At 32.0% G+C, this 12,584-nt stretch overlaps 1 protein-coding gene across 1 annotated transcript in view; it reads right to left on the reverse strand.

Annotated features, from left to right (window-relative positions):
- Positions 1–572: 572 nt before the first annotated feature.
- The window catches only part of SHOC2 (soc-2 suppressor of clear homolog (C. elegans)), a 64,039-nt gene continuing 52,027 nt past the window's right edge, over positions 573–12,584 (reverse strand). Inside the window, exons 5-9 of the mRNA XM_004680440.2 lie at positions 9,355–9,543; positions 5,743–5,865; positions 4,786–4,923; positions 4,347–4,464; positions 573–2,661 (exon numbers count right to left, since the gene is read on the reverse strand). Coding sequence (XP_004680497.1) covers positions 2,453–2,661; positions 4,347–4,464; positions 4,786–4,923; positions 5,743–5,865; positions 9,355–9,543 — 777 coding nt within the window. The 3' untranslated portion in view covers positions 573–2,452. The remainder of the gene's footprint in view (positions 2,662–4,346; positions 4,465–4,785; positions 4,924–5,742; positions 5,866–9,354; positions 9,544–12,584) is intronic.

Genomic DNA, 12,584 nt, shown 5'->3' on the forward strand with positions numbered 1-12,584 from the left:
ATCATTTTATGACTTATAAAAATTACTTAGTCTCATAAAGAAACTAAAGCTAATTTCCTTAAAAGAAAGAACTTTTCAACGTGCCAATCAGTCGCAATACAGCCCGGGAAAAGTATTAGCTCATATTCAACAATATGCCTTATTATAGTCAAACTATTTAAGTATCAAATACCTTCACTTAACAATGACCCAATCAGAGTCTATTTAAGTTTCTTGTTGGAAGAAGTGATGTATGAAATTCATAGTCTCTTTCAAGGTGATAACCATATACAAGACACATGTTTTATGCTTCTTAGAAAAAATTCTAACTCCTCACCTATACATGATTTATGTGTACTATCACTGCTACATGTAGACTGTGATGAGTTTGCATATAGACTAACATAAAATGAAGGAGGGGAACCAAAGAATTTTAAAAACTATCTATTTTCATTTTAAGAAACAACAGCCATATTATTTTTTAAGAAAAGATACTAGGTTACTGACTTCAAAGTTCAAGTTTCATCATCTTAATATATAAACACACTTGGACATGAGATTTTAAAAAACCACACATACACACAAGCTCTAGGTAGAGCTGTAATAAACAAATTCCTTTTATAAACAAAATTTTAACTGAAAAGCCACAGTAGATGGAAAAAAAGAAGAAAGGATATTACTTGGTAAAATCCAGTGACATCTACAATAGTTTTACAGCACATTTAAGCATTCTACGGTTTTATATCTTTACCTGCCTTCCATTTCTTAGCTGTTCCTTAAGAAACTGCCAATTACAAATATAGGTTTGACCTCAAACTTAGCCCTGAATTTGAGTGCCAGGAAAAGCAAAACAACACTTTCAAATTTCTATCTTAATATTGTAGCTTTAATTCAAAATTGGTTTATTTAAAACACAATGTACAACTATATGGGAAGGGGAAAAAAAAAACCAAGCAGCAATACATAATTATATATAGTAGGTTTCCTTATATGGGAAGTGTTTTTTTTTTTTTTTTAAAGGATGATATCTAGAATGCACTTGCTCTGTGAGACTTTTCAATAATTAAAATTGACATTGATCAACACTACCAAGGTAAGGGTACTGTGTGAGGGGCACACATTTACAATACTGCTAGCCTTTAAAGCAGTAAAGCAAAAGAAAACATATCAAATAGCACATGCACATCTTACAGAACTTCCACTGAACTATCAATGATTTCTATGCAATGTGCCTCTTTTTCCGTAATGGTATTAACAACTACCAACAAAGGAAAGATGAGATTAAAATTAATGGTACTGAACTGAGTTGTTTGAAGCCAGTGCCCCACAAGTGGGGAAAAGTGCATTTAGTTCAGCAGCAATACAGCACAGTGTGAAGATATTGTGCTTAGACGCAGATATTCCAGAATTGAAAGATGTGCAAGGCAAGTCAAGATATAAAACCATAGTACACTGTTAAATAACCTTGAAACATACATATATTGCAGTGTTCAAAGAAAAACATTCATTTCATTGTATAAGGATAGGGAGAAATCCTTAAAAGTTACCTATTGTAGTTTATGATATTATAAATACATATCTATATAGCATTGTATATACATATATAGAATGCGTGTGTTTATGTATATTTTCCCCCAAATTATTATTTTTGTGGATCTGCAACTTTCAGGAATGAAAACTCATTTGTACTACAAGTTTCTGTTCCCCCAAATGTAAGATAGTTACACTAGGAAAGATCTCCATACCCTCCCCCCCCCAACCCAAACTCACTTCAGATATTCTGCTTTGTAATTGAGCCAAGAAGCACAATGAAAGGAATTTTAGAATTTTTTACTGTATTTTTTTTTCATTTTGCCAGTTGTTTCAACAAGCAAATATCTTTAAAAGAGTTGATGCAAACTGGTCAGCAGAGGATATAAACTCTAGATGTGATCTGATTAAAACAGAGCAAATCAAAACAATTAAAAAAATCCAGTGATTTACTCTGACTGTAAACAATATATAAAATTTAAATCTCAAATTTCAAAATAAGTTAAAAGAAAAATTCTATCTCCAGGGCCTATCATACTATAAAGATCTGACAATTGGTAAGGGGAAAATGTATATGAAGAGTTGCAACAAAATTGTTTGCCAATTATTTTTGCTAAGAGAAAGTATATCTAATTATACTACCTCTGATCTTTAATTTTAATAACTTCATAATTTGTTGGCAAATGTTTTAAGCAAACTGGTGTATCATATTACACAACAGAAAAACATCCATCAAGTTCAGCAAAGAAAACTTATATAAGCTTTTTGTACAGAATTTAAAAAAAATCTAAATGGCTATGATTCCTCTATTAGCATAAACACATAATGCAGTCTTTATAAACCTGCCAAATATATCAATATCTACATAAATAGATACAGATATAGATATGAAACATTAATGGCAGTCTATTTTTGAACAGTGTGTGGGACCAGCAGATTTGCATCAGACCATGGCACGATATGGACCCTGCATCTTTAAGAACTGAATGATGAAGGATGGGCCCCCAGCAACAATCTGAGGTGGAAGGTGGCTGAGTGGACAGTTCTCAATACTCATGATTGAAAGTTTGCTGCAAAGAGCCAGCTCAAAGGGAAGGCTATGCAGGTTGGGGTTGTCATTCAAATACAGTTCTTCTAGGTTCTCCAGTGTACCTGTTTAAAAAAATCAAATCAATTATTTTTTAAATTAGTTAATATTAAATACACTCAACCGTTATGATGCTATCCTGAACATTATACATACTTAATATACATTTCCTCTTATTTTCTTCTCTTACTTTTAAAACTCTCCGTAATTGTGGATCTAAAATTTTGCGGCATATTCAAATCAACTAGGGGAATTTTTTAAATTATGATGTCCAAGTCATAGTCCATACCAAATAAGTAGGATCTCTTTCTTGATCAACCTTGGGCAGTGTGTTGAAGGAAAAAATAAAATATAATTCATGTTGTTTGGGACACCTTGACATTCATATATATTTTTTCAAGACTCAAGAGCTAAGTTTATAGTCAATGCCTATACTCACTTTCTATAGTAAATAATGTGATAATCTCTTATTAATAAACTCTTGTAGAAAGTTTTTTGGTATAAATCTTTCACTAAGAGAATTATCACATATTTGATAGTAAGCCAAAAATCTATGTAATCTTTCAAAAAAAAATTTTTTTTTTTTAAGATTTATTTGTGCATACAGAACTGCGGTGCAGGCCAGAGGCTCAGGGGCGGTGAGAGGCTTCACCAGAGACAGAGTGGGGAACAAAACAGGCAGATTGACGAAGTACACTGCTGAGGGGAGCAGCGGGCGGGTCAGGAGAGGTCTGCCGCGCCATGTGGTCACCTCTGGGGCAGGAGGGAATGGAACTCATGTGGAAGCGGCTTTAGAGTCTCAGTGCTGTGCTTTAACCCGCTGCGCCACCAGGGAGGGCCTCAAAATTTTTTATAGACTGTCTTAGGATCCTCACTCTCACTTTCTAAGCAAATGTCTCAACCAAAAGCATGAGGCAGGTGACTATATTGAGTAGGAATAAAAGTAAAGCTCATTCATATGTTTTTATTTTAAACTTCAAAATCTGTAATATTTGATAGTGACATATAGAAAATTAATAAAAATAACAGCTAATAGTAATGAATTTGTTTATGTTTAAGATTCTATACTTCAGAGAAATCCAAGATACTGTGTCATGCTTCATTTAATGGAAAGAAGCTGGGAAGTTTATGTGCTTTATCTAAAGTCATAAAACCAGTAAGTGGCAGAACTTGAACTGTCTTACTCCAAAATTATTCCCCAGAAATAATCTACAGTGCCTCTGGAAGGAACAGCATGGTATATAGGGGAGAATATGATACATGGAATCACTTAGTGAAGAAGTATATTTTATAAAATGGGGTTACAAACTGTAGTGCCTAAAGTGCAAGGTAGTCATATTGATTATATTATATTAAATAATGGACATGAAAATTCTAAATTATTCTCAAAGATTAATATTAACTCTAAAATTTCATAAGGAAATATTCTTTGGAATAGGCATCACTAATTTAAGCCTTTATAATTGTTTTAAATTTGGAAGAAACATAAAAGAACTCTGAAATTAACGTCAAACTTATTGGAAATGCAAGTATGCAAAAAACATTCTCAAATATAGTGTTAATACTAACACTCAATGAGGAAACCTATCAAAAATCAACCAATCAACTACTCATACCCTATGAAAAGCTCTTGAGCCTGATTTAATCTCAGTTGACAAAAACAGATGATTTTTCGTATTTATCTGAAATACTGCTTGAACAAATATGAGCAAACTATTAGTACAGAGTCACACATCCAAAGGGTTCATACCAATTTCTTCAGGAAGATGAGTAAGCAGGTTCTCTCCAAGGCCTAGATGTGTGAGATTAGTAAGGTGGCCAATGCCTCTGGGGAGAGTGGTCAACTGGTTGTTTGTCAGAACTAATTTCTAAAAGATTAACAGGATAAAAGATGATTACATATACAAACTTTTTATAACTGATATAAATTTAAAATAGTATATTAACTACACAAATGAGATAAATAAACGAGGAAATTAGATTTGTTAGGATGAGAATCACTTAATTGTTTTTCTTTAAAAAAATATAATTAGGAAGAAAAACAGACAGGTTCTATGAACACAAAATTTAGCTCTAATACTCTAACAGGAAAACTCTCTGTTTCAAGAATTAGATCAAATTCTTAAGAAAAATGTGCAATTAGGAATGTATCCCTATAATCATATGACATAAAACCAGCACGATTTTACCTGTAAATCCTTAAGATAAGCAATTTCATTTGGCAAGGATTCTAATTTGTTCTCCTCTAGATCCAACTCTCTTAATTTCCTAAGGTTTCCAAGACCATGGGGAAGCTTCTTTAGAAGATTGTTTGATAATATTAAAACCTAAAGATAAATTATTAATAGTGTTTGACAATTCATAAATGGAATTATGTATTACCACTGTATGGCTTATAATTTTAATTTTATACCATCTTGCTAGATAGAAAATATTAAAAGTATTAAAATAACAACTTACGAGTCTAAAAGACAATCATGTACTTAGGTATTTAGAAGAAAGATTTTATCATATTAAGTGAAAACTAATTAAAGCAAATGGAAAGAATTTAACTAAATTACCAAAAAAGAAAATTATTAACTACTTGCTTTAAGGTTCTTTTCAGTTAATGATATTTTGATATTGAATAGTTAAATATATATCTAATAGGAAGCCAAGTACTCATTCAAAACCCCTTATCAACTATTATTTAAGGTTAAGATAATAATTGACTTCTAAAGTGCCTATATCAGTACACAACAATTATTTGTAATGTAATGCACATTTATACAAATACAAATTGTAACTTGAAGAGGGCAAAAAAGATTGGGAAAATAGTCCTCGTTTTCAGAGAAATTACAATCTGGAGGGAGGTCAGGAGAGGAAGACAGCACTAGGTATGAGAATAGTAAAAAGAACATCGGCTCCAAAGATCTATCGATACATAAAGTTCTGGTTAATATTTTATGCCCACTTATTTCTCCAAAGGTTATACCACCCATGATATAATAAACATACACAATGCGACCAAAATAATAATAGCAGCTACTATTAAGTTTACTATTTATAGGGCATTGTATTGAATGCATTATATGTGTTATTTAATCCTAACCCAACCTGATGAAGAAATACCATTATCCTGATTTCATTTTTTTTTTATTACTTACCTCAAGAGAAACGAGACCAGACACATCCTCAGGGATCTTTGTAAGCTGATTGGTGGCTAAATTCAGTTCTACCATACTAGTCCAAGTTCCAAAATCCAAGGGAAGTGATGTCAACTGATTGTCCTAACAGACAAAAAGAAGCTTGGATCCAAAGTAGAATCACAAAAGTAAAACACCATTTGAATCTCCCGGTGCAAGAACTTTTTTAATTAAACTGAAAACTGTATTTACTTTGTTGGTGTACAAATAAAAAGGAAAAAAAAGGCAACAAAAACTCTATGCCTCCAAAGTCTTTTACACAGCTTTTAAGTTTTCACTTTCAAAGGTCCCAGTGATAAACAGGATATTTCCCCCATTCCACAGTATTATACAGAAATGTTGAATACAATGTGGATTTGTAAAATATGACCCCAATGAAAGAATACCCAATTACAGTTCACAAGGAAACAGATAAACTCAGCAACTCTAGAGATGCTGAGCAATAAAGGAGAGTGGGAAAGTCTTAAGATATAAAATTAAATCATTAAAACTCCAGCATAATAATTTTACTTTAAAAATTCATAAGATGGTAAAAAGTTATCATTAGACAATAAAAATGAATAAAATGTGATCCTAACTTTGTTTAAAAATTATATTTTTATAATACACAGAAAAAAACAAGTAAAATATATACTAACTCACAATCTTTTTTCTTGCATAAGGACTTAAAAGACACAATTTCATCAATACCAACTCTTAACACATGGTTGTACGACTACTGATATTCAAAGGGGACCACCAATACCTAACCCTGCCCCAGTTAGGTACCAAAAATACATGCTAATATGTTAAAAGTGATCTTGCCTCTCGTTGGTTCCCCCCCACCTTGTTCACCTGTATTTTCAATTTTTTCTGTAAGGTTCATGGACCACTTATCTCATTTTATACAAAATCATCTATGAGAAAAATTTCGAGAGGCAAATACTCATTTACTTACTTTACATCTTGCCATTTTACTGTACTCATTATTTCTAGAAGTTGTTTTGTAGAACCCTTTGATGTCTCTAAGTAAACTAGCATGATATCTGTGAATAGCTACAGTTTCACTTCTCCTTTCCCAGTTTGGATTCCATGTATTATTTTTGTTGTTATTTGCGTAACACATCAGCTAGGACTTCTAACTAGAACTGTGTTGAGTCTAACAGTGGTGACAGTGGACATTTCTGTCTTCTGATTTTAGTGGAAATGTTTCTCACAATTGAGGAGGATGTTCCCTGTGGGTCTGTCATATGTGACTTTTATAATATCTAGGTAGGTTCCATTATTAACATTTTTTGAGAGAGCTTTCATTATAAATGGATATTGGATCTTATTGAATGCCTTCTGGGCACCTATTGATATGACCATGTGATCTTTGTCTTTCTTTTTCTAATATGATGGATGACAATATTTACTTGCATATGTTGAACCAGTCTTGTATCCTGAGAGTGAAACCTACTTGATTGTGATAGATGTACCCATTTGCTTGGATTTTGTTGAGGATTTTTGTATCTGCATTATCAGAGACACTGGTCTATTATTTTCTTTTTGGTACTATATTTGCTTGGTTTTGGGATCAGGATAATGTTGGCCTCATAGAATGTGTTGAGAAATTTCCCTCGCTTTTTGGGTTTTTTTGAAGAATTTGAGTAGGATAGACAATAAATTTTCTTTCCAAATATGGTAAAATTTATTGGAGAAGCCATCTGGTCTTGAGCTTTTTTCTTGGGAAAAACTTTTATTACTCTTTCATAATTTCAGTACTTGTGACTGGACTATTTAAACTATTTTATCCTGATTCAAACTTGAGAGATTGTGGGAATCTAAGAATTTGTTCTACGGTGTCCAATTTGCTTGTATGAGCTCTTGGGTAGTTTTATAGTATCTGTTGTGATTTCACCTCTTTCCTTCCTGATTTTATTGATTTGTTTTCTCTCTCTTAGTAACTGTAGCTAACAGATTTTCAGATTTTCAATTTTATTTTATTTTTTTTTTCAAATAACCAACTCTGGTTTCACTGATCTTTTTGTCTCTTATTTCATTTATTTCTACTCTAATTTTTATTATTTCTCCCCGTGTCCTGGCTTTGCAGTGTTTTTCCTAGTTTCTTCAATTGCCAAAGTAGATATTACATTGAGAACTTTCTTTTTTTTTAATATTGGCCACTACTGCTATAAATTTCCCATGTAGTACTGCCTTTAAAGCATCCATGGCAAATATTTATTTGAAAACTGAGTTTTATCTTTCATTACATTAAAACTAATTATCTAGCTACCGGTAGTTACAGTATGATATTATCATTATAAAAATTTATCACTGGAGCTTAGATGAAGAGGAAGTACCAGGTTTCATTTTGACTTCTTTCAAGAAAAAGAATTTTTAAACATTTGTTATGGTTTTGAAGAAAATTCTAGGCAAAACTCTAGCCAAAGTTTTACTCCCCCACTGAAAATAGTAAGCCTTCCCATACTTCCCATATTAACAAAAATGTATGACCAAATGCAAAAATAATCTACAACTGGACTGCTGTGCTTGAAACTTCTTAGAGTATTTAGAATTAATGTCATTATCTACTAAATTGCTAATATTAATTAAAATAAATTTTACACCAAAAATTAAAATTATCTTTAATTGCCATTCCTTCTCTTATTACATACTTCTAAATGATACATAATCACTTACAGATACTCAATTACAGAAAGAATCAAGAAATAATACATGTAGACTACGGTTCAAAAAAACCACAATTATGTTGAAATGGCACAAAGATGAAAAGAATATACCGTAACACAACAGAAAGAAAGCTACAGCTATAAGCAGAAAATATAGGTTTCCTAGATTCCCACCTCAGTCATGAATTAGCTATATGCCAATTTACTTATAACATCTGGATATAAGGCTTTTTCACTACAATTTAAGTCACTGAAAATAATCATTTTTCACTTCTTTCCATTTTTGGAAATAGACTCCAAGCTCTCCCCCCACCCCTTTATAACAATATAAAATTCATTCACTATCAAGAATACAGACAAGAAGAAATTAAATATTACTCATAAATAATTCTTATATTTTTTGATAAACACTGCTTATATGTATGATATAAACCTATAGACATCTAATATAAAATTAAGCATATTAATAACAACTTTAAAAATGTTTAATGAGTCATACATGCTTTAACTTTTCTCTACTTAGTAGCTGAGAATATTTCAGGTAGTATTTACCATTCTTTAGAAAATTGTTTTCCAATGGCTCTATAATATTCCATTAAGATAAATTACTTTAAAAATAAAAAGGAAATGTCTATTAATAGCTTGCTATGAACTCAGTAGAAAGCTCTGCAAAAACAATCCCTACAGCTACACTTTTATGGACATTCACGATAATTTCATTAGGACAAATTGCTAAAGGCAAACACAGCCCTAAGAGCTTTATTATCTAAAAAAAGAATTGCCCTGAAGTACTCTTATTATCAAATTAGATCCCATTAGTACAAAACAAGCACCCATTCACATGATTATAGAAAAACATAAATATTAGCACATATTCTATTAGTAATAAAACATACCCGCACTCCCCATTACAAAGACTTACCTTCATATTCAGCTTACTTAATACTTTTGCTCTGGAGAAAATTCCAAATGGGATTTTATTGATTCGATTGTGTTCCATGTTCAGGGAATAGATGGTAGAAAACTGAGATGGACCACCTACTGGATATAACTGGAAGCAATTTCTAGCTAAGGTCAAACTATTCAGTTTCACAAGACTTGATAAAAGACTCTGTAAAAAAGGAAATACGCACAAGAACTATAATCAGACTTATTCTATACAGAGCAGCAGTCCCAAATACAGGGAACAAACATTACAAGTTGGGTAGCACAGATCTGAAATGCCTCACCTAGGGTGACAGTCTCTACTCAGCTCTAATTACTTGCTGCCTTTCAACACAGGTTTGTGGAGCCAATAAAGTCATCTCTAGATTTTACAAAAAACAGATATTCATTTACTTGATCTCTCTTGATTTCCAGTCTTTGGTTTTAATTTTTTAAACTCTGAGTAAGTGGAAAGAAAATATGTCTGCAGGAAGAGTTGTCTAATCGTAAACAGCCAGTTTGACTCAATCTACACAGCAGAAACTATCAGTTATTCCTGGGTCTGAGTCCTGGCTCTGACATTTGTTATGTGAAGAATACTATCTAGGTGTTAAGTTAGTTAAATTAGTTATGTGAAGAATACTATCTACGTGTTAGTCAATCTCTAAATTATTATTAAGATAAACATAGTGCCTGCCACAAAATTTCTAAGGGAATAGGCATCTACCAAATAAGTATATCACCCTACCTCTTACCATGTAATCATAGTACAGGATTTTAGGTATTGTAAAAGAAATCTTTGTCATTGAGAAAAATAAACCCTGTTTAGAGAAATAAAGCATTCAGAAAGAAACAGGAAATGATACATAACTGCACATAATCAATAATAAATTATATAGTCAAGGCTCTCACTATTTAAAGTCTGGTTGAAGGAAGAGCAGAATCAGCATCCCTTGAGAGCTTATTAAATTGCAGACTCTAAGACTCCATTCCTACAGAATCATAGTATGACTCTCAGGAATATTCCCAGGTGATTTATATGGTCATATAAATGTTTGAGAATACTGGTATAGTCTATAAAATAGTTTTGATGTCTGGTTCTATATTTAAGTAGTTGTGACTTTGGGCAAGTTATTTTTCTTAGTTTATCCACTTACAAAATGGTAACACCTTATTTCATTGGTGATAATGAAGAGTTTAAAAGAGATGACTTATAAGTGATGAAGCTGTAAATTCCTTTTCTATTTAAATTTAAAAAACGAGAAATAGTGGAATAACTGGAAAAGCAGCTCTAGCGCTTAGACAGATCTTGAAGGATGAAAAAAAATTTAAATAGACAAAAAAAATAAAAACCAGAAAATATTGCATAACTGAAGTAAAAGTCCAGGCAGAAAACAATCAGTGGAGGGTGTCTACGTATGTGTATGTTTTAAATAACGCTCAAATTTCAACTATTTTCCATAAGGAAATTGAAGACTTAGTATCTGCAGCTGTCAGTTGATTGCAAAGACAACTGAAGAAAAGATATAATTATATAATTGAAGGTATATTTTTATGGTGAAATAAAAAGTTGCTTTTTATACTGAACATTATAGAAGTGTCTTAACTAGTATAAACAGGTAAAAAGTTGACAAGAGTGGTGATGAGAAAACTTCATGGCAGTAATTTAGGAAAAATATCTACATCTTTCTTTACCTAAGTGAGTTTTATTGAATCTTCTAGTTGAAACATTATTCTTACAACTGGTTTATTTTATTGAACTGATATTCTTCAATGATAAAATGCTAACACCTAGGTTATCTGAAGCAGAGCAACAAGAAGGAAACTCCAGTCTCACCTTAGATCCTACGGTAAAGTTTTGAGACTGGTTATCATTGTCTTAGAGTCAGTCACATTCTAAGTTCTATCTTACTTAGATCCTCTGCTTACCAGTTTTTGTGACTTACGGTGAGCTAGATAATCAAAATAACTCTCACTATATTCCCAGAAAAAATATTTAAGGAAACAAACTTGCCCCAAAACACAACTTCTCTTATTTTCCTACCTATTTGATGAGATTAACTAGTAGGATTTCAGTAAAGATTTAAGTGGGAAAATACAGTGTTCCCAGCCTTATGCCTTGTGCATATTATGCTTAAATGTATTAAACTGCTGGACCTTATGTCTACATGTCTATACTGAATCTAGGCCATTGTCAGCTATTTTTCAAATGGAAAGGCAGCGTCATCCTGCAGGCTGTAATTTCAGCAATGAACCCCAATTGAAAAACACTTTCCTGATTTTTCTTGTTGAACTCAGCTTGAATGTCTAGTAAGTGCTGTTTAATACATTTTATTGTTTTCCTTATTGTGCTTATTAAAAATGCAGACAATTACACATTTGCTTTAGGCATATGCTGCTTTCAAAGCACAGACTACTTTCAAATATGACTTAGTGCTTTCTCATATTTGGACACGACCAATCAAGGGTCATCTTCTCTATATGAAAATGTGCCAGTTTAAACACACACACACATGCGCATAAGCACACACCTTCCAGAGCCAAACTTAAAGAGAACTGTCCTTGCTAAAAGTTCTCTAATTGAAAATAAATCCTGGCTTTTCAGTCACAAAATAAAGATGAAAGTACTTAGCACAATATCTGTATCCTAAGAGGTAACCAATAATTATTAATTTCTTGTCACTAAGACTGAACATGTAAATTAAATTTTAAATTTCTCACTATGTCAAATCTTTTTCTAAAAGATTTGACATAGACCTACTCTGTAGGGTTAGGCATACTGAAACTATAAAGCATCAGTGATACTTAAATTCATAAATCAAGCCCTAAAGGAACCCCATCAAGTTATAATTACTACAAATTTAAAACTTCATCAACCCAATTGTTCTTTATAAATCAAAACATAAATCCAAATTTTTTTAATGTAAATCACCCTTTTACTTTAACTCAAACACACACACACACACACACACACACACACACGAACCAGTCACAGTCTAGCCTAACAGTGACGTAACAGAAGATATTTTGAATTGTTAGAAAAAAACTTTACAAAGCTTACAAATTCAAACTCACATTCCACCTTTTTGTTAGAATACAATTAAGATCTACTTATTAAATAACCATAAGCAGATATATAATTCATTGGGTATGCTAAATAATAGCCAACAAAATACAAAAAGCAAAGGAGAAAGAAAGAATCCTGTATCTTTCCCAGTTGATATCTAA

The sequence above is a fragment of the Condylura cristata genome, unplaced genomic scaffold, assembly GCF_000260355.1.
Source record: "Condylura cristata isolate star-nosed mole 26May11 unplaced genomic scaffold, ConCri1.0 scaffold00011, whole genome shotgun sequence".
Classification (NCBI taxonomy): Eukaryota; Metazoa; Chordata; class Mammalia; order Eulipotyphla; family Talpidae; genus Condylura; species Condylura cristata.